The 22,602-nt window shown below is 47.7% G+C and overlaps 1 protein-coding gene across 4 annotated transcripts in view; it reads right to left on the reverse strand.

Moving 5' to 3' along the window:
* The window catches only part of ZSCAN25 (zinc finger and SCAN domain containing 25), a 71,206-nt gene extending 50,127 nt beyond the window's left edge, over positions 1-21,079 (reverse strand). Inside the window, exons 1-8 of one of the 4 annotated variants that reach the window (XM_050784015.1) lie at positions 20,924-21,075; positions 19,263-19,392; positions 18,780-18,864; positions 17,927-18,359; positions 16,014-16,215; positions 15,265-15,356; positions 13,669-13,792; positions 5,591-8,805 (exon numbers count right to left, since the gene is read on the reverse strand). In XM_050784015.1, the coding sequence (XP_050639972.1) occupies positions 7,973-8,805; positions 13,669-13,792; positions 15,265-15,356; positions 16,014-16,215; positions 17,927-18,313 (1,638 nt within the window). In that variant the 5' untranslated portion in view covers positions 18,314-18,359; positions 18,780-18,864; positions 19,263-19,392; positions 20,924-21,075 and the 3' untranslated portion in view covers positions 5,591-7,972. Of the gene's footprint in view, positions 1-5,590; positions 8,806-13,668; positions 13,793-15,264; positions 15,357-16,013; positions 16,216-17,926; positions 18,360-18,779; positions 18,865-19,262; positions 19,393-20,683 lie in introns of those variants that run through there. The other 3 variants (XM_050784016.1, XM_050784018.1, XM_050784017.1) reach the window with 3 other exon arrangements.
* Between the last annotated feature and the right edge of the window lie 1,523 nt (positions 21,080-22,602).

Here is a 22,602-nt window from a genome sequence, read left to right on the forward strand (position 1 = left end):
TCGATCTCTGCCCTAGTGATTTAAGATATCATCTTTATCATATACTAGATTTCTTTATAGAACCCAGTTCATTTCTGAAACTATTATTCTAATACATTGGTCTATTTATGGACCAGTATCACATAATCTTAACTGCTGATTTTTTTCCATCACTTATTTTCCATTCCCTCCACCAGAAGCTTAGTCTAGACAGCAGGAACAGAAATGAAGACTGGAAAAATGGTGAGAAAACTGGTTGTCAATGATAAACTTCTCATCGTACATTCCACTTTCCCTTTTCATATAACAGGCTGAGGCTGTTTTCAGAAGTCAGTGAAATTCTTATAGACCGGGTTTTCCTCCAAATTTTTGCAGCCACAGAGATAGTATAATACTCAAATAGCTCCTGCAGGTGGGAGTCAAGGACAAGAGGTGATATCGTTTGTCTGTGCCCCCACCCAAATCTCATCTTGAAGTTTCCATAATCCCCACATGTTGTAGGAGGGACCTGAAGGAAGGTAATTGAATCATGGGGGTGGTTACCCCCATGCTGTTCTCATGATAGTGAGTTCTCACAAGATCTGACGGTTTTATAAGGGGCTTTTCCCCCTTTGCTAGGCACTTCTTCCTGCTGCCATATGAAGAAAGACATGTTTGCTTCCCCTTCAACCATGATTGTAAGTTTCCCAAGGCCTCCCTATCCCTGAGGAACTGAGTCAATTAAACCTCTCTCCTTTATAGCAGCATGAGAACAGACTAATACAGGAGGTAAATAAAGACTTCTACCACCTCTCTCCTCCCAATCTCCATCTAAAAGCTCTTCTACCACCTTCTCAAGAGACTGCACTTTTTGACTAGGAAGGGAAAACATGAAGCTCTTGCGTTTGCCACCATTTCCTGGTCTCTGGCCACTCAGATGATAGCACAGAGCTACAGCTAGTGCGTGTGGCAGCAAAACTATTTGCTCTTCCTGAAAGCCAAATTGCTCCTCCCAAGTCCCTCTACTTCTCAGGGCATAACACATATACTACCCAAGCATTTCCATCCTCCCTCTCCCAGCAGTTTAATTCTCAGTGACAAAGAATATCGCCTCTCGTCCCCGCTTCATAGCCAATTTTCATGGAGATTTTTTATTGAAACATATTGATCCTGGGAATGCGCTGGACAAGATGGCTCTCTGGAAGTATATCTTTCCCTGAGATCATACAGAAAATAGGCAGGACAAGAATTCAAAATTGTGAGAGGACCAAGTTAATTTATTTGGCTTGGAGAACTTCTGGCAAGTGAATACAGTAGAACTGCAATTGGTGTCTCAACAAACAGCTAGAGATCATTGCCTATGAGAGAAGCAAGATTTGCTGATGGTTTGGATGTGGGGTATGAGAGCGGGAATCATATCATTCACTAAAATAAGGGAGAGGCCAGGTGCGGTGCCTCACACCTGTAATCCCAGCACTTTGGGAGGGCAAGGCAGGTAATCACCTAAGCTCAGGAGTTTAAGACCAGCCTGACCAACATGGTGAAATCCCGTCTCTACTAAAAATACCAAAAATTAGCCGAGATACGGCAGGCGCCTGTAATCCCAGCTACTCTGGAGGCCGAGACAGAATTGCTTGAACCCAGGAGGCAGAGGTTGCAATTAAGCCAAGATCGCACCATTGCACTCCAGCCTGGACAACAAGAGCAAAACTCTGTCTCAACCAATCAATCAGTCAATAAAGGAGAAACAGCTTTTGAAGGTGGGAAGAATACAAAGGGTTTGGTTTAGTGTGTGATGTATGAGACGCCTATTTGACCTTTAATTAGTTTTTGTTTGAGACAGGGTCTTGCTCTGTCACCCTGGCTGGAGTGTAGTGATACAACCTTGGCTCACTGCAGCCTTGACCTCCTGGACTCAAGCAATCCTTCCACCTCAACCTCTTGAGTAGCATGCCATGATGCTCAGCTAATTTTTTAACTTTTTGTAGAGATGGGGGTCTCATTATGTTGCCCAGGCTGGTCTTGAGCTCCTGGGCTCAAATGATCCTCCCACCTCAGCCTTCCCAAGTGCTGGGATTACAGGCAGAAGCTACTGCACCCAGCCTAAGTAGTTATACATGAGTTAGAATTCACAGGAGAAATCTACAACCCACTGGAATCTGGCTTTCCCCCACTATGCCACTGAAACTGCTCTCACCCTAAGTGCCTTCTAATTGCTGAAAACAGGTAGAAATCCAGGTCTTCCTTTCATTCAAATATTTACCGTCTCCTGTTACGGAGTAAAGAGCCTGTAACTGCCTGCACTGCGCTTAAGTGGCCCTTGCTAAGGGAAGGTTAGTCTACACCCAAGCAGAGGCTCATTGTGATGCAGAGGCATTGGGGCAGGGACCTGCCTGACAGGAACCCAAAGCAGCAGTGCTAGAGCCAGGCTGCCTCCACAGGGACCACCTAGTTTGTTTGCTATAGAATTGCAGGCCCCTGCCCTGAGATTAGACTTCAACAGCTCTTGACTCTGCTTCACAATACTACCTTTACCCCCAAGTGATCTCTAATAAAACTCCTTTGTTTTCTAGGAACTAAGTGGAGACTTTAAACTCCGCAGGAAACAGATCCAGTCCATGGAGTTCCAGTCCTCCTCTCAATAGCTAAAAATTCTAATTGACATAAGATATTATCCTGAATGCTAAGAGCAGTGATTCTTAGCTAAGGTCAATTCTGCCTCCCCCAGGGTATGTCGAACTGTTTCCTCTTCCTGAAAGCCAAATTGCTCCTCCAGAAACATCTTTGGTTGTTACAGCCAGCAGGTGCTACTGGCATCTGGTAGGTTGAGGCCAGGATTGCTGCTAACATCCTACCATGCATAAAGCAGCCAAGACAGCTGCCAACAGAGAATTATCTGGCACAAAATGTTAACTGTGCAGGGGCTGAGAAACCTAGCGAAGTTTAAGGGCAAGTACATGCTAGAGAAACATGTTGCTGCCTGTCATTTTCCCTGTCTCAAAAGTGGATTAAGTCAATCTGTGCTGTAAAGGGGAGAGGGAGGGGACTTGAAACCAGCTTCTTCTTCTTCTTATTATTATTATTATTATTGAGACAAGAGTCTCGCTCTGTCACCCAGTCTGGAGTGCAGTGGCATGATCTCGACTCACTGCAACCTCTGCCCCCCGGGTTCAAGTGATTCTCCTGCCTCAGGCACCTGTCACCACACTCAACTAATTTTTTTTTTTTTTTTTTTTTTGAGACGGAGTCTCACTTTGTCGCCCAGGCTGGAGTGCAGTGGCGCGATCCCGGTTCACTGCAAGTTCCGCCTCCCAGGTTCACACCATTCTCACGCCTCAGCCTCCCGAGTAGCTGGGACTACAGGTGCCCGCCACCATGCCCGGCTATTTTGGTTTTTTTATATTTTTAGTAGAGTTGGGGTTTCACTTTGTTAACCAGAATGTTCTCAATCTCCTGACCTTGTGATCCACCTGCCTCGGACTCCCAAAGTGCTGGGATTACAGGCGTGAGCCACCGGGCCTGGCCAAATTTTTGTATTTTTAATAGAGACAAGGTTTTACCATGTTGTCCAGGCTGGTCTCGAACTCCTGGCCTCAGGTGATCCACCCGCCTTGGCCTCCCAAAGAGCTGGGATTACAAGCGTCAGCCACTGCACCCAGCCAAAACCAGCTTAATTTTTAAGAAAGAAAGGTTCTCCTTGCCTCTCAGCTGGGATAAAACAGGTACTGAAAGTATTTTCAGCGTAATCAGCCTGCAGACAACACCCATGGCACACATTATGACATGCACCAAACTTTCTTGATGAAGTATTTCCCCAGGACAGACCTTAGGCAGTTACCTGGTTCTACCACCACCCAAGGGAGAAAACAGTTTCCCTTGCAAAGGACAACAGCCTCCCTCATTACCCAGCAGCACAGCACATGCAACCAAACACCGAAGGTGTACAGCATCATCAGGATGTGAGGCAACCACAGATGCCTTGTCATACAAAAGGAGGCCCATCTATGAGTTGACCAAACACCCCTGTTTGACCTGGAGAGTCCCGGTTTACACCACTGTACCTGCATAATAAATAGCACCCACTTTCACTCTCAAAAGGGGCAGGAAATGTGGAACATTTGCCTGGAACATCTTGTCACGCCAGAAAGCAAAGAAGCTGTCAATGAGAATTAGGGTTGTGTCAAAAGGATTCAGGAGCCAAGGTCCAGGGGCCTCCACTGGTCGAAGGTGAAATAATTTGAGCATCAAATTATAACTGCAGTGGACTGACCAATATCAAGTATGTTTAAATCTATGAGTGCAGGCCAGGTGCAGAGGCTCACACTTGTAATCCCAATACTTCAGAAGGCCAAGGAAGGGGGAGCACCTTACCCTGGGAGTTTGAGGCTGCAGTGAGCTATAATTGCACCACTGCATTCCTGCCTGGGTGACAGAGCAAGACCCTGTCTCAAAAAAACCAATAAAAGCAAAAAGCTACGAATGCATTGATTTCTACAGACTTGACTCCCTTTACAGGAAACAAAAAGTAACTAGCTCATTATTCTGAAAACAGGCAAATCAAGAGGAGGATGAAGCATTTTCTTGCCTTCCCTGTATGAACTGTATCTAAGGGTAACCTACGTTAAAGAAGGGAAATTTCTTACAGAAATATTCCAACTACTAAATGATGAAGCATTTACAGAACTAATGAAACAAACAGATCAAGGCTTCTAAAATCATATGAACAGAAACAAGGCATGTCACAATCTATAATGTGTTCTTGCCAAAATGTGAAATATGAATCTGATTACACCTCTAAACACGTCTACATTTTAGATAATACAGAGGGCACGGAAATATGTTAAATCATGTCACGGGTATGCAAATAGAAAATGCAGAATGATTAGCTGGGCATGGTGGCATACGCCTGTAATCCCAGCTACTTGGGAGGCTGAGGCAGGAGAATCACTTGAACCCGGGACGGGGAGGTTGCAGTGAGCCGAGATTGTGCCACTGCATTGCAGCCTGGGCAACAGAGCGAGACTCCATCTCAAAAAAAAAAAAAAAAAAAAAAAAAAAACAGAAAATGTAGAATGTAAAAAACTCTCCAGGATAAACGATCCAGTTTTTTAAAATGAATAAATTTCAAGGAGAAAAGGTTAAGTATTACAGATTATAAGCCTTAAGAGACAAAGAAACAAATTATAATGTATTGAAAAATTAGGTGGGTTCTTAAAATTCACTGGATATTTTGACATTAAGGAACTGTTTTGAGAAAGGGTCTTGCTCTGTCTCCCAGGCTGGAGTGCAATGGCACAATCATGGCTCACTGCAACCTCAACCTCTCAGGGTCAAGTGATGCCCCGCCTCAGCCTCCTGAATAGCTGGGACCACAGCATGTACCACCATGCCCAGTTAATTTTTGTTTGTAGATGAGGTCTCACTATGTTGCTCAGGCTGGTCTCAAACTCCTCTCAAGCAATCCCACCTTGGCCTCCCAAAGTGCGGGGATCACAGGTGTGAGCCACCACACCCAACTGCCCTTACCTTGTGCAGGTACACACTGAAATGGTCATAAACAACACTTGGGATATACTTCAAAACTTCAGTGGGGGGAAGAAGATGGGGAGGAAGGAGTGGACAGAGATGAAACAAGATTGATTATGAGTTTATAATAAAGTCAAATGATAAATACATAAAGATTCATTTATATAGGTTTGAAATTATCTATTATAAAAAATTTCTAAAGAATAGAAAAATACAGAAAACAAAATATTTCTTAACATTTGAATAGATATGAAAAATGAGACTACCACAATCCCATGGGAAAAACCCCCTACTAAGAGGCTTTTCTGAGACACTGTCCTAAGCTCTTGGCCCCACAGGAGACAGGGAAGAGGCCAGATAGGAAAGTCAGCAAGGCCCAGCTCCTACTGAAGCTTAAGATATCCCAACTTGCTGAAACCCAGAGGAGTGCTGGCTGCGTATGATTAAACAGCATCCGTGATTCAGGAAAACAGAATGATGAGTGACAAGCAGCCCCCGGAGGTCTCCCAAGTCCCCACCTGCCTTTGGAATACCGCCCACTGGGGATGGCCACGCTCAGGCCAGAAGCCTCCCACTGAGTCTGCCTGGCTGTCAGCCCTGTCTAGCTGCTCTGATAATTGAGGGGGGAAAAAAAGGTGATTTTGCACATGGACCTCAGTATCACAGAGGAGCAGCAGCAGCCCTGTGTGGACATCTCAGATACATTTACGATCTGGTCACTGCAGCCTCGTGGGCACAGCTAATGGGCCAGGAAGACCAAGGAGGGCCATTTGCTAAGTCAAAATTAAACACCATGCTGCCTGCCAAGAACAGGTGATAAAACCATGTTTCAAAGTGGACTGAGTAACACAACTTTGTGTTAGTCATTACCATTTACCTTATTTACAATGGAAAATGAAAAAACAAAATCTCAGTAAAAGAATCCAGTATTAAGAGGCATCAGAAGACAAACCACATTTCGCAATTATAGTACACTGTCAACAAAAGACAAACTCACTCACTCAGCCAGGGTTCAAAGGCACAGCACAATGACACAGCAGTCAGTCCATGCTAGTTACGCAGCTTCCAGAACTTTAAACAGAAATGAAACCCTTCAGTGATGGCACAATAAGGAAGTTTCAACAGTTTACAAATATTGCATCTTCTCATTTTTAAAGAAATGTATATATTTTTAATGCCTACAAACAGCTTTATTTTTCCTGACTTGGCACTCATGCAAAACAGGTCGCTACCAGCTCACCATCCCCAGTGGGTGTCCAGGACCCCGAGTGCCTTGATGACAAGGGTCTAGAGGGCAGAGACCATTCCGTAACAAGAGGTAGGTGGCAAATGCATTTCAGGTCAAGATGCTGACAAAGCCATGAATACAGGCCCAGAGGATTTGCAGGAATATCCATGGGTTCTGAAGATCAGGTACATCCACGAGATGTAAGCTCTACGAGGTCAATGGCGTCTCTCCCTATTTTATTCATGGATGTCTCTCAAGCACCCAGAAGAGTTCCTGACATGTTAGGGCCTGAATAAACACTTGGGAAATGGGTCAAATGAGAATGGGGCGAAATTAATTTTATGTACTATAAAGTGCCATCAAATATAGGGCGTTAATACTAGTTCACCTTTCCGACTCATTTTAACAGTTCTTTCTAGAGAACTGTTTTTTAAAATACTCTGATGTTTATTCAGTGATCAATAGCAAAATAGTAACTTCCTAACAGTTGGTGTTGACAGTTGTTATAGTGCAAGGAATAATGGATGGGGAAGTTTTACAAATGAGGATAGAATGTTACAGCCTGACACAGACGAGGCTCCAAATAATGTAAAATTCACACAGTTGCCTGGGAGCAGATCCCAGCTGGGGCAGGAAGTTCCAGCACGGGGCAGGAGGGCAGGAGTGGTCATGGGAAGATGCTCTCATGAGCACACAGCACAGATACCCTGAGAATGCCTCGGGTCATGGGCTGTTGCATGCGTCCCCAATGCACGAGCCTCAGGGGAATGAGGTCTAGTCTCTTATTCACCACTGCATTCCCACGGCCACGTGCTCAGAGGGTGTTCAATAAATGTTTGTTCAATGGAAAAGAGAGGGGATGGGGGAAGAGTCTGAGCTAACGACCCTGCAGGCAGGACAGAGCCCTCAGGAAGACGAGGTCCCAGCTACCAACACGTGTCACGGTTATGCCTTTACTCCCAGCCTTGTTCGGCAGGGGGACACAGACAGTCCACTGAAGGAGAAAATCTCAGCCTGAACTGAACCACAGGAGACTGCTTCTCTCAAACATGGGAAGAAAAATTGTTTAGCACCACTTGGGTAAGAGACGGAAGCAGCTATGCTCTTGGAAGCTCTAAGTAAGCCAGGCCTTGCCTTTCCTGCATTTGCAAATGGGTGGGAAGGCGATGGGACCAGTGATTTCCTGCAGCCTCACCTTGCGCCCCGCAGGGCCCTGCAGTGAGAAAGATGAATGATGGTGCTGCCTGCCACCTGCTGTGCTCACTGCACCAGCGGCTCCTGGCGGTGCTGGGTCTTCTGGTGCCGGTTGAGGATGGACCTCTGGTTGAAGCTTCGCCCACAGGCAGGACAGTGGTAGGGCTTCTCCCCTGTGTGGATCCTCTGGTGTCGGACCAGCCGCTCCCCTTTGCTGAACCGCTTCCCGCACACCTGGCACCCATACGGCTTCTCACCAGTGTGGGCACGCCGGTGCACCGCCAGGTTGGCATTCCTGCTGAAGCTCTTGCCGCACTCACAGGTGTAGGGCTTCTCCCCAGTGTGCGTCCTCCGGTGCACCTGCAGGTGCTGCCGGCGGCTGAAGCTCTTCCAGCAGTCCCCGCACTTGTAGGGCTTCTCCCCGGTGTGGCTGCGCTGGTGCACCTCCAGGTGGTGTCTCTGGCTGAAGGTTTTCCAGCACTCACTGCACACGTAGGGCCTCTTTCCCAGGTGGGTTCTCTGGTGCTTCATCAGGTACTCTCTCAGGGTAAAGCCCTTCCCACACTCCACACAGCCATAGGACTTCTCCTCTTCGTGGGTTCGCTGGTGCCTGACAAGATTGGAGCTCCGACTGAATCCTTTCCCACACTCGGGGCACTGGAAAGGCTTCCAGAAGGAGCTGTGGGTTTTGACTTCGTCAGGCAGGGGGATGGCACCGTGCTGGGGAGGAGGAAGCCCGGGCACACTGCCCGCAGAGCCACCAGGCTCCTGCTCACAGGCCCTTCCGAGCCCAGGGCCCTGGAGAGTGGCTTCCCCAAACCTCTCTGACGTCAGTGCCGCCAGCGCCCCTTTCAGGTCTTCCTGTGGGGGTTTTGCCTCCTTTTCCTTGCTCCCACCGCCTACAGGACAGGAGGAGATAAAGATTGATTCTGTGGTAGCCGCAGTACATTTACAGGTTAGAACTCTGCTTCACAGGGGTCCCATTCACCGTTCCTTCTCTTTTTTCCTTTGACCAACAACCTCAACTCAGGCTTTCCTTACTTCTTTTTCCTTATTTCCACTTCCATGTCTTCTCACAGAATAGTCTGCCAAATTCAGTGCCCGCCCACTTATCTTGCTGCTAATCTAGACTTTTATTTCCTTCAAAATGTAGCTCAATAATTTCCTCTAAGACACTCACCGTGATTATTCTCTTACTCTGGGCCTCTTCAGCACTGTGCACCTAACTAGCACTTTATTATTCTGTACCTATTTACATGTGACTTTGTTGGAAATGCTGTTTCCATTCATCCAGATGTCCTGCGCCTTCCCCAAACGATTCTACACCTGCTGTAGCACAGGGCAGCATGCAGCTCTCCAGACCTTCCAGGTGCCTGCTCAGCCCCCCGTCCTGCCCACATGCTCCCTCTGCCTAACCAGGGTCTCCCAGGAGCCTGACAGGGGACTGACTCAGGGAAGATGCTTGCTAACTGCTGGCTGAATGAATGAAGCAGGCTTCACTGAGGCTCCTGCAGGAGAAAGCCCCTAGGTAGCACATTTATCAGGACTGAGACCATGATGCTGCTGAAATGCTCAGCCTCACCCTTCCTTCATCCTCACTCTGATCCTTCTTATACTCTCTCTAAATTAACAGAACAGGTGTTTATGGAAGAGTAAGAGGAAGGGGAGGAGAAGAGAAGAAAAGAAAAGGTACTGGGGAAGAAAGAGGCGAAGAGAAAAAAAGAAAAGGAGAAATAAGTGGTGCTTAGAGTCCTTTTAGGCAAGATGACTAGAAGACAAAAAAAAAAAAAACCTGACAGTATATGCCTCCTGGTTTGATAAAATATGAAATACATACATATCAGCTTCGATTTTACTTTGTAAACTTTTCATGAAAGTAAAAGTGTACAAGCCATTTATGTTTTGTATACGCAAAGATTTTATTTTTTTTTGGATCCAGTGCTGACTAAAAAATGTCAAGTTACCCTTTTTCTCCTTTTTGTGGAGATGGGGGCCTCACTATGTTGCCCAGGCTGGTCTCAAATTCCTCGGCTCAAGTGACCCTCCTGCCTCTGCCTCACTGAGTGCTGGGATTACAGGTGTGCATCACCATACCCTATGCAAATTTTCTTAACAAACCCAACCACGTAAACCGCATTCAGTTCAACAAACAGAACATAACCAGTCCCTAGAAGCCCGTTTTTCATCTCCTCCATTACTATACCCTGCCATATATAGTATATACACATACAGTATATATATAATATACATATATAGTACACATATATATTATACCAAGGGGAACACACTGTCCAGACTTTTTTGTCTGTTCTTGAACTTCATGTAATTGTCTCACACATTGTTTCTGGCCTCTTCTGCTCAATATCATGTTTGTAACATACACCTATGTCATGGTGTGAAGCTGTAGTTTATTCTTTTTCACTGGTGTATAGTATTCCACTGTGAGTATATGTGTGTGTGTCTGTGTATATATATAGAGATATATAGATAATAGATAGATTGCAACCTACTTATTAATTTGACTGATGTTCATGTGGGTAGTTTTCAGTTTTGAGGTGCTACGAATAGTAAGATTAAAACTAAATGCAATGCACAAACCACTAGATCTTGGGGAAATCTGACTATGCACTAGATGTTACACACATGGAATTTATGTTTATTTTCTTAGATGGAATTATGCTACTGGTCTATGTTGGGAATGTCATTGTGACACAAATGCTGAAGTATTTACAGATGAAAGATTGAGATGCCTCCAACTTCCATATCATTCAAAAAAAAAACACACACATTATACAGCTAAATATGGCAAACATTAACAACTGGTGAATCTACATAAAGGCCTAAGTGTGTTCTCTGTACTAGTCTTAGCTTTTCTGTATGTTTGAAAATTTGCATAAAGAGAGTTCAAAATATAAAGCTGCAGGAAAAATAAATACAATGAGATACCTAAACATAAATAGAGACACTGGGAGAAAGACACAGTAGTGGAAGAGAAGGGACCTAGCAGTAAGAAACCGGTTTTAAGTGCTGCACTGGCTGCTCAACTGCTGTGTGATCATGGGAAAATTAACCTCTCTGAGCCTTACATTCTTCACCTTCAAAATGGATTGTACACTCATGAAGTTCACTGCACACATGGAGCAGGAATGCAATGGTTCGTGGTATTATTTTAACCCCCAGACCATCTACCTGACTTACAGCTACTTCCAGGGACCATCCACTTAGATCTCAAAGTCAACAAATGGAACTTTCCATTCTTCCTCCCTCTTAGGAAAACGCTTCCCTCCCTTTCTGACAGGAGTAACATAATTTTTCCAGTCTTTACAGGAGTTACATAATTTTTAGTCCCAGCCAGGATCCTAAGACGTAGACTCCTCTCTGACTCTTCTCTTTCCTCCCCTCTGGCCAATCTGTGGCCCATCCTTGGAAGCATATTTCAGTAAACCCTCTTCTTCATGGCCACTGGCCTGGTTCCTGCTCTTACCCCGGTGCCTACATTATTTCAACCCTCCAGACTGGCCGTACCCTGCTGTCGATCCAATTTCCTCAAGTAAAACCTCCATCACATTACTCTGCGCAGAAAAAAATTTTAAAACAAGGACCGCAAGTCCTCATGGCCGGCCTCACTCTCCTCACTCCTGCCCCCTCCTTACTCCTGAGCACTCGTCTCTCACTCCAAGGCCCTCATCACCCTGGGAACCAGCCTGCAGAGTCCAGGCCTCCCACTCGTTTTGTCTCTGTGATTCCAAATCATCTTGTGAGTTCTTGCTCCAGTCCTTGTGGCCATGACTGCAATTACAACTCAGACGACAAGGTCTGCACCTCACGGTCCACTAAGGAGGACAGATGAACAACTGAAAGTGATCTGGGCAGCCACCTAGCTCAACCCTGCCCTGTGCATCCAGCCTCTTTACAGGTGAAGCAGCTCAGGCCCAGCCCCACGCAGCTGTCAGTACAAGCACCAGGACAACCCGAGTGTGAATCCCAGGAAGACCTGAAAGCTGGGACAGCAAGTGAATGGTACACTTGGGAAATGGGCCTTCGTGTCACCTGGCCTCAGCAGAAATTGAACATTTCTGTTCAATTTCAGGTGGGGGCTTGAGTTGCTCTGAGTTCTGAGACACCGAGCTAGTGAGGGGACAAGAACAGAACCAGTCTCCAGAACAGTCAGAAATGGCCAGGAGGGCATGAAAACCTTGTGAGAATGGGGGCGAGGGGCTCCTCACCCCACACAGCAGCATCACTGGGAGGGGAACACCCCTGAGGGGGACCCTGGCACCAGGACACTGGCACCTTTGTCTGGGGCTTGTCACTCGAGCCCCTGCTTTGTTCTGTCATCCTCTGCCATCACGGCAATCACACATCTCCAAGTAAAGTATGCTGACATCGTTCTGCCACTCATATCACTGTCACGCTGTGCCAACCATGCCCTGGACCCAGGTCTCCCAAGAGCCCAGTGCCCCTTACCCTATCCCACTATTATATGCACATGGCCTCTTCCCCTGAACTCTAAGACCCCACAGGCAAGCACCTTTATTTTTAACTCTTCATAGTGACCAGAACAGCACTGGCCACAGAGCAGGTGCCAAGTCCAGCTCTGTGGTGAACAAATGAGTGAAGGCTGATGGCTCCTACAAGAATCCCTTAGTAATATTTCAGCACTAACTAAACAATCTAACAATACCATGGTCACCACACATTTAGATGTACTGCCTCCCTTCATCCTCATAGCACCATGAGCACAGGTTCCATGAACAGTCTCATTCCACAACGGAGGAAACCGAGACCTGGAAAGCTCAAGGGAGATGCTCAAGGTCAGGGTCAGCAAGTGGAGGGGCAGGATGGATTCTCTTATGTCCTGAAGGAAGCACAGGGATAATCCTGATCATCCTTCAAAGCATTTCAGGATAAGGAAAGGCCAGGTGGGGTCAGTACAGATGGGAGGTCAGTGCACAACCCACAAAGAAGTTATGAAACAAAAAAGAAGAAAATCAAAGAACAAGCAGAGGCCGTTCCAGCCACAGTGTTTCCTCTCCCTGCTGGTGTCCTCATTCCACCCATGCAGACTCTCCATACTGCCCCTCGCCCTGACAGCCCCAAAGCCCTGCAGTGCGCTCTGCTGGCAGCCCCTGTGGGCTCTCTCCTGCTGCTCCTCCTCCCATGAGCTGCTGTCACACACAATGGCTGCATCCCCACAGGCTCTGAGTCCAGGTCAAACCCAGCCACCACCTGAGGCCTAGCGCAGCTCCGCTTCCTCTGTGACTTGGGCCACTCTATCCTCTACCATCACGAAGCCCTCTCATGCCCTCCTACATGCACACTGTGAGCTCCGATGCTTTCATGCACGTTAGTCCTGCCCACTTCCTGCCCCAGGAGAAAACCACTAACACAGGGCCCACATGCAGGGAGCACTCAATAAATATCTGAACAAGCTCAGATGCCCCATCTTTTGCTGTTGGTATCTTGCTCTCAAGCCCTCTTTGTCTTTAATCATGGACACAGTGTAGGTGTTTGGGGGTCCTCATGACTGACCTGTCTCTATACAGCCAAAATAATGGCCTCATGATTTCCTGCTCCATTATTCGGCTCCTCTCTTGACACAGGAAAGCAGCTCCTCGTGCCCCGTGGTCCATGCTGGACCCATTTACCCACCTGCCATGAAGTCTCCTTCCTTTGCCAGGAGTACCAGAGCTACGGCAGAACCCCTGACCTGAGCTTTCAGAACTCCCCAGTTCCTCACCTGTGGGTGGAGACAGTCTTACCTGGGCAGACCCTGCAGTGCTGCGGTTCCACGTACTCCCCAAAGCAGTCTATCTGGGCTGGGGTCACATGCCTCCACTCCTCCTCAGGGAAGGCCAGGGCCATATCTTTAAATGGCCCCAACCCCTGCAACAACAGGAGATTGCTATGAATAAAGAAAGAATCCTAGGCCAGAGACAGTGGCTTATGTCTGTAATTCAACTTCCTCCCAACCAGCTTCCTCCCAACAGTTGAACTGGAGTAATCTACTTGTTTGAGCCACTGTGGTTTTAAGCCTCTGTGGCTGGGGCTCAGCTTGCGCCTAACAACCAAGGCACCTCATTTCCACTCTGCAGCAGCCTCCACTCACACCTCATGCTTGACAGAGCCTGGCAGCCGCTATTTACCTTCTCATCAAGAAGAAAGTTCACATTCAGCCAAGCCCTGTCTTAAGAACAAGGCTGTGATAAAATAAATGCATCCTCAATTTCTCACTCACTGCACCATGAAGAACTATTATGGTACAAGGGAGGGTCCAACCAAATTAAAAAGCACTGATGTCATTCCTCATCCCCTCCAAAGTACGTCCTTGGAGAACAGGAAAGGGAAATGATGCTGGCATCCAGCCTTGCCCAAATATGGCTTGAGCAGGGCCAGAGTTGATCCCCTTCTTTTTTCTGCCAAACACCTTTTCCTCTTCAAAGAACTCTTTTAGACTCGCCTCCTTGACGAAGGTGCCCCACTGGAAAGCCCCCACCTCCCTGGTAGCACTCAGCACCCTGTGGAAGAGAGAGCACCCCATCTATGCTTCAGTTACACCATTTGTGGCAGATGAGTAATGTTAACGAGGTAGTGTGGCCTAGTGTGGCCTCTGTGGCCACAGAGACCACCCTGCTCAATGCTCCTGGAAGCCCCAACCCTGAGTCAGCCACATTCCTGCTGAGGTTAGGGGACAGGGAAGTTTCCAAAACAGAAAAAGCAGCAGCAGAAGTATCCATAAAGGACAACCACAAAGGGTTACCTCGGGGCCAACCAGCATGGCCTAGATAGCCCTAGGGGGTTTCTATCTGTAACAGTTATTAAGAGTCCATCTGTGGCCGGGTGCGGTGGCTCATGCCTGTAATCCCAACACTTTGGGAGGCCGAGGCGGGTGGATCACGAGGTCAGGAGATCAAGACCATCCTGGCTAACACAGTGAAACCCCATCTCTACTAAAAATACAAAAAATTAGCCAGGCGTGGTGGCGGGCGCCTGTAGTCCCAGCTACTCGGGAGGCTGAGGCAGGAGAATGGCGTGAACCTGGGAGGTGGAACTTGCAGTGAGCCGAGACTGCACCACTGCACTCTAGCCTGGGCGACAAAGCAAGACTCCGTCTCAAAAAAAAATAAATAAATAGTCCATCTGTGGCTCAGGCTCCACACATAAGGTTCAATGCAAATTAACAACTGGGGCTGGTGGTTCAGCGGAGGAAACCACACCATCAGGTCCACCAGGACTAGGAAGGGAGAATGACTCAACTTGGGGGTGGGGAGGGCGCACTGTTGTGCAGAGAAACCCTGGGGAAGGTGAACCTCAATCAAAGCAACACCATGATCTCTGGAAAGGGAGTCAGAGCTCACCTGCGGTCCAGCGGTAAAGAACCCGGCTGCCATCTCTTGGTCTCTGGAATTCATTGTGGGGAGGCCAGGACCTGCCTGCAGAACAGGTAGTGCTGAGCAGGGACAAAAAGCATAAGATCAGAAGGATCAGTGATGTCATGCTGTTAGCTTGTTCAAAGGTGTGCCCCACCGGATGCACACAACCTCAGGAACCAGGAGACTCCAGACAAAAATCACTTTTCACTTTGGTACCATGTTTTCCCATGCACAGGGGCCTGGGTGTCCCCTGCCCTGTTCTCAGCTGGGGCCTGGGTGTCTCCAGCCCTGTTCTCAGCTGGCAAGATTGTCCCTGCCCTGTCCCTTTAGGGCTACCCATGCTCCCCAGTCACACTCTGGGAATAACCCCCTTTGAGATTCAGTAGCAAAATAAAGCTACATATTACTTTGGGGGATACAGTTCATCTGCCCACTGCAAAAGTATTCCTGCAAGTCAGCTGAATATTTCCTGGTAGTTTCTAGAAAGGATCTGAGGGAAAGAAAAGAAAAATAATAGGAAAGCTTGATCCCAGATATCCCCTCCAGACACCAGAGGGTAAAGGGAGAAGAAACAGTTTCACTTCATCTATTTCCTAAGGTGGAGGAAGCAGCCAAGAAAATTCACAATTACACCTCGTGGGTAACTTAGTTGCTCCATTGCTGGGTTTCTGAAGAGGGTTGGCTGCATAGCAGTTTCCTGTGCCCTGACATCCCCACTATCTGCTCTTACTCACCTTGCTCCTGGAAGGTCCGCGTCTCATCTCCAGGGTCCTGACTGAGCTGCTCCTCGGTACCCTGGTTTGGACCTTGAACTCCTTCCCCAGGGGGCATCCCCCACTCAGGCTTGACCTCCACTGGCCCCAGCTGGATGCCTGGCTCCCAAGCGCCTCTGCAAAGTGCTGTTTCCTCCTGCTCCCCCTGCCCGTGGCATGGAACCTAAGAACAGTTCCCAACACTGATTAGAATGAGGCCTGGGCCGGGCGCGGTGGCTCAAGCCTGTAATCCCAGCACTTTGGGAGGCCGAGGCGGGTGGATCACGAGGTCAGGAGATCGAGATCGTCCTGGCTAACATGGTGAAACCCCGTCTCTACTTAAAAAAACTAGCCGGGCGTCGTGGCGGGCGCCTGTAGTCCCAGCTACTCGGAGGCTGAGGCGGGAGAATGGCGTGAACCCGGGAGGTGGAGCTTGCAGTGAGCCGAGATCGCGCCACTGCACTCCAGCCTGGGCGACAGAGCGAGACTCCGTCTCAAAAAAAAAAAAAAAAAAAAAAAAAAAAAAAAAAAAAAAAAAAAAAATAGAATGAGGCCTGGGCAAGGCTGTTACGAAGGGAATTGAATTAAAATCTAAAAAGAGAACCAAGAAAAGAACCACTCCAGCTTCAGGGGAGAGGCAGGAAAAATCAGCTGAGCTCTTCCCCAGGACATCAGTGAGGAAGTGAAAAGGAAGCTAAACTCCCTGCATCAGGCCCTGAGCAACTTTTATCTGTCCATGCCATTTGACAAGGATCCCTTCTACCTGCCATCACCAAGCCCAAATATTTCAGCACAATATACTCACTACTAGAAAAAAAAAAAATTCTTAATTGAAGAAGCTGAAAATAAAAAATGCAAAGCCTAGACCCCGCAGTGAATAGGCTAGTGAGAAACAGTTGCTTTAAAGAGAGCCAGGAAGCCTGGGCAACACGGTGAGACTCCATCTCTACAAAAAACAAAAAAAATTAGCCAGGCAGGGTGGTACATGCCTGTGGTGTCAGCTACTCAGGAGGCTGAGGTGGGAGGATCAACTGAGCCAGGAGCTCAAGGCTGCAGTAAGCTAGGATTGTGCCACTGCACTCCAGCCTGGGCTGTCGCCTGACCCTGTCCTGTCTCAAAAATAATAAATTAAAAAGAGCAAGGAAAATCAGGAGGACTCTCACACTGAGAAAAACACATAAAAACAAGGCCTTTCTGGTCCACTTTTAAGCTCCTGAGTTGGGAGTAGGAAAAAATTATCTTAGGATTCTGAAGACAGGAAGTAAGGGTGACGAGAGTGTGCACGGGAGGCTGAACTACAGAAGGATGGGGGCTTGTGAGCAAGACGGTGTCATCAGTCCTGCTCTCCTTTCCCAGTCGTCCATCAGGGGGCTGTACCACAGAGTGACCGAAATATGGCTGGAACCTCAAGGAAGCACGTGTGGTGCAAGTCACTTGGTGTCATTACAGCAGCACCAGAGAATTGTTACAGGAGCCCTGTGAGCCACAGAGAAACAGCACTGCTACTGACAACCCTTTTCTGGAAAAAGATTCCCCAGGCAGGATTCTCTGCCTTCCCAGAGGCATCTCTGTCCAAAGCAGGGTTAGTTCTATAAGGGACCCCAAAAACAATCACAACTGCCTTCTTTTTGCCTGATGCCCACAAGGGAAATATGGCCAGGCCTCTGCCCTCATGACCAGAGGCTTCAGGCCCTTCTGCATTAGAGCATCTCCCCTGGAAATGGCTTTTCTTGCTGAAAACTCCACTGCTCTCCAAAAAGGGCCTCAGGGAGTCTGAGGGCAGAGGAGGGAGGTTCCACACCTCATCCACTCCTACTGCTTCCTCAAATCTTTGGATTCTTTAACACTCCCTGCCCACGCCAAGGGCGCCAGACCTGGATCCCCTCCTCACCCACCGCCTTGGCCTCCAGCGCTCTTTCTGTCAGGTCCTCCACTATGGCAGCCAGAGCCTTGCCACTCTCTGGGCCATGTTCCCGGATCCAGGTGTAGAACTCGCGGGGCAGGATAGTGAGGAACTGCTCCAGCACCAGCAGCTCCAGGATCTGCTCCTTGGTGTGCAACTCGGGCCTCAGCCACCGACGACAGAGTTCCTGGAGCTCCCTAAGAGCTTCCTGGGGTCCAGCTGCCTCCTGGTAGCGGAACTGCCGAAACCTTAGCCGAAAAGTCTCTGGACTAGGGTCTTCCCTTCCTCTGCCCCATGGCAACTCTTTCTCCAGTTTCACCACAGGAACACCCAACTGCTGCTGAGGAGCTTCCGCCATCTCTGGATGCTCTTTAAGCATCTTCACACTCCCTCCGAGGAGACTGAGAATGACCACATCAATGACCCTTTTGAGAACAAGAGACATGTAGAAGGTCAGCCCATCCCAGTCTGTCTCTACATCAAGGAATATTCCACTGGAGAACACAGTAATTACCTTTTACAAGGCATTTTCAAAAGACTGAACACAGATCCCAAAAGTCAGGTCAATTCAACATAGTAATCATTTGCTAAGCACCTATTAGGTACAGAGACTAAATAGAAAATGTCTAAGATTTTGCTTATACCCACAAACAACTTAGGATCTCACTGAAGAATAACACTATAATCAGAGAAAAATATATAATGGGTTATAACTGGGTTAGTCGCCAGGGCCTACTCTTCCAATACTAAACATACATGCAACACACAAACACACACGTATACACACACAACAGGTAGGCAGAAACAACAAACAAAATAGAGAACAAGACACACTGGGAGCTTACCCTCTTGAAACTCATATGCTGGTACAGCAGACAGAAAAAGTCAAATGGAAGCAACTTTTTTAAAAACTGCAAGTGGGGACAAGTTCTAGAAAGAAAATAAGTAGAGTGCTCTGTTAACAGGGGGCAAATGACTTGAAAAAGGCTTTTCTAAAGACATGACACTGGGCTCACTTAAGGATGAGAATGAGTCAGTTATTCTAAGAGCATTCCAGGCAAAAGCCCTGAGGCTAAGAAATTACCTAAGGTGTCCAAGAACAAGCCATATTTCAGTGTGGCTTCAGCAGAGGGAGGGGCAGAGCTGCAACAGAAGACGTGACAGAGGCAGACAGAAACCACATCACCCAGAGCCTGCACCACAGTAAGAATTATGAACTTTATTCGTATTTCTTACTTTAGCGAGGAACTACATGTTTTACAAAAGTCATTCTGCCTGTGTGTTGACAGGGAATAGGTTAGAGGTGGCAAGAGGGAAATGGCACTTACAGTGATTCAAGCAGGAGATGATAGGGGTTTACATCAGGGTGGTGGCAAAGAGTCAGACAAAATCAAGACGTATTTTGGAGATTAAAACCAACAAACTTGCTGACGGCTTAGATGTGATGGTGCACTCAACCTGAAAAAGACAATGGAGCAACATATATACCATATTATAAATGATCAAAAGATTTCTAACTTGTACAGGCTTTACTATTTAGAAAGCATGTGAACACATACTTCATTTAATACTTAAAACACTTCTGTAGGGTGAGTACTACTCCTCCTACTTTTCAGAAGGAAAAAAAAAGAGACTAGATGATAACTGCCTCCCAAAATACATGGTATAGATTGAAACAAAAAAAAACATGCGAAGTCAAAAAGAGAGAAAACTAATCAAAGTCCAAGTATTCAAGGAAAACAAGAGGCTTGAAGTAGACTGCAGCATGAGTCCTATTTACTTCCAAGTGGATTAGGTGGAAGACCTAGGCTGGGAAGACAGACTTGGAAGTCCAAAGCATCAGGGGAAGGGGATCCTGCTTGTCAGAAAACGGAAAGATCACCTGACTGGAGCAGACAAGGGGCAGCTGGCAGGAGACACACCCCAAAGCATCTGCTAAATATTCTGTTGGGAGTTTGTGTATTTATCTACCCCCACTTAAACCAATTTTATATTTTCAGTCTATTCATTGACTCTGCAACATTAAGATTTCTCTTTCATTCCTTTCTGGCTATTGCATTGGTTCACTCCACTAGTGCATTTCATGCACTATAGTGCAAATGTTTACCCATGTGTCTCCCTCTAACAGACTCCCTGGAGGCAAGAAAGATCCTCATTCATCTTTTATCTCTGCCATATGACAAACAGAAGGTGCCCCATTGCTATTCTTTATCTCCCCCCACCCATTGTTACTCTTTTGTTTCTTTTTGAGACAGGGTCTCAGGGTTTTGTCACCCCAGCTGGTGAGCAGTGGTGCGATCACTGCAGCCTTTGCCTCCTGGGATGAGGCGATCCTCCCACCTCAGCCTCCAGAGTAGCTGGAACTACTGGCAAGTACCACCATGACCAGCTAATTTTTTTTATTTTTGTAGAGACAGTGTCTTCCTACGTTTCCCAGGCTGGAGTGCAGTGGCATGAATGTAAGTCACTGCAGCCTTGAACTCCTAGGCTCAGGAGATTATCCTGCCTCAGCCTCCTGAGTAGCTGGGACCACAGGCGCGTGCCACCATGCCAGGCTACTTTTTAATTTTTGTAGAGACAGGGTCTTGCTACGTTGACCAGGCTGGCCCATCACTATTCTTTCAATAAGTGTCCTACGTGATTACTTTGACTTTGCAGAGAGTTCTGCTTTGGTTCAAGATCTCTTCGGGTTCGTAGCCAGCCCTGCACTAAGCCAAGCCTGGCAGAACGGGTTCAGCCTCGCTCCTACCTGAGCCTACAACGCGGCGGCCCCTCAGAGTCCGGCCCCTCAGAGTCCAGACCCGCAGGGCCTCGGGGCCGCGGAATGCAGCTCTGGAGAGACTTGCCGCCCCCAGCCGGGGCTGAGCGAAGGGAGACGGGCTCTAGTGCAACCCCGCTGCCGCCGAGCCCCGTAGCGGCACCAAAACCCGTCAAGGCGGCCGTTTACCACCTCGCCCGCCACCCGCTGCGGCCCTGAAGATGCTCTCACCCGCCAGGGTCGCCAGGGCCCTCCGCGGACCGGAAGTGAACCGCGGACGCTGTCAGACAGGTGCGTAAGGACTCGCTTCCGTGTCCTCTCTAGGATGCTCGGAGGTCTCGGCGGATGCGCCTCGATGGTCGCTGATCCCAGCCTGCTGTTACGAGCCCGGCGAGGCGAGACCACCAGGGCTTCCCCAAGACTGACTGCTCAGCTCGAGGCGCTCTGACGCCAGGCCTGTTTCTACCTCCGTGCCTTTGCACCTGCTTGCCCTCCGTGAAGAGGACTCGGTGCATCGCCAGATACACTACTGGACACAGCACCTGCCCCAAGGGGCTTTAGAGTCCAGTCGGTCTGTGCGTGACTATTCCGGCCGCCAGGGCCTTGCGCCGGGCGTAGGAGCAGAGGAGATAGAGGGCGCACTGGGTCTTATGGGCACACATAAGAGGTGCCTGACCCCGAGTAGTGTGCGTGTGTGTGTGTGTGTGTGTGTGTGTGTGTGTGTGTGTGTGTAGTCAGGGAAGGCTTCCTGGAGGAACCAGCATCGGAGCTGTTTTTTGTGGGGGTTTTTTGTCTGTTTTTGTTTTTGTTTTTTGAGAGAGAAGTCTCGTTCTGTCTGCTAGGATGGAGCGCAGTGGTGAGATCACAGCTCACTGCAACCTCGAAACCCTGAGTTCAAGCATTCCTCACACCTCAGTCTCCTGGGACTTTTTTTCAATTTTTTGCAGAGAAGGGGTCTCTCTATGTTGCCCAGTCTGGTCTCCAACTTCTGGACTCAAACGATCTTCCCCCCTTGGCCTCCCAAAGTGCTGGGATTGCAGGCGTGAGCCACCGCGCCCAGCCTGAAGGCAGTCTGCCTCAACTGGATGGCCCAGTGTTCCTCCAGAATCCACTCAGGAAACAGGAAACCCTCTTGTCTTACTCTTCTCCAGCACTTTGCAAAGTGTCTGATACAGTATTTGCTAAAAATATATATTTACAGGATAAATGAACTTCTAGAATATAACATAGGTGTTAGACCATCTCACTTTATCCTCCATGTCTCTGTCCCACTTTCATATTTTTCTTGTCTGCCCATATTTGATTTGGGTTTATTTCTTCGCCTTTTTATTAATAACCCACTTTTCAGCTGTTTCTAATATGCTACAAAATCTACAGTTTTTGTTTGTTTGTTTGTTTTAGAGACAAGGTCTTGCTCTGTCACCTAGGCTGGAGTACAGCGGTGCTATCATAGCTCACTACAGCTTTCAACTCCTGGGTTCAAGCAATCCTCCCACCTCAGCTTCGCAAATAGCTGGAACTACAGGCATGAGCCACCACACCCAGCTAATCTTTAAAAAATGTTTTGTAAGGACGGAGTCTCACTATGTTGCCCAGGCTAGTCTTAAACTCCTGAGCTCAAGCAATCCTCCCCACTTGGCCGTCCATATTTTTGTTTTAATTAATATATTTTTTCATTTCTAGAATTTCTATTGGATTTTTTCCAAATATTCTAGATCGATCTTTTAAAAGAAGAATGTACTATATGTTTAGGCTTTTCTTTATACATAGTAAACAGAGTTGAGCCTGATAATTCTGAGATGTGAAGTCCCCTGAGATCTCTTTCTGTTATCTGCTATTTCCACTGTTTTTGATGGTGCCACTTCCCCAGGAGTACCCGATAGCATCCATTTCCCATATCTCATCATCTC

This window comes from Macaca thibetana, chromosome 3, assembly GCF_024542745.1.
Source record: "Macaca thibetana thibetana isolate TM-01 chromosome 3, ASM2454274v1, whole genome shotgun sequence".
Lineage (NCBI taxonomy): Eukaryota > Metazoa > Chordata > Mammalia > Primates > Cercopithecidae > Macaca > Macaca thibetana.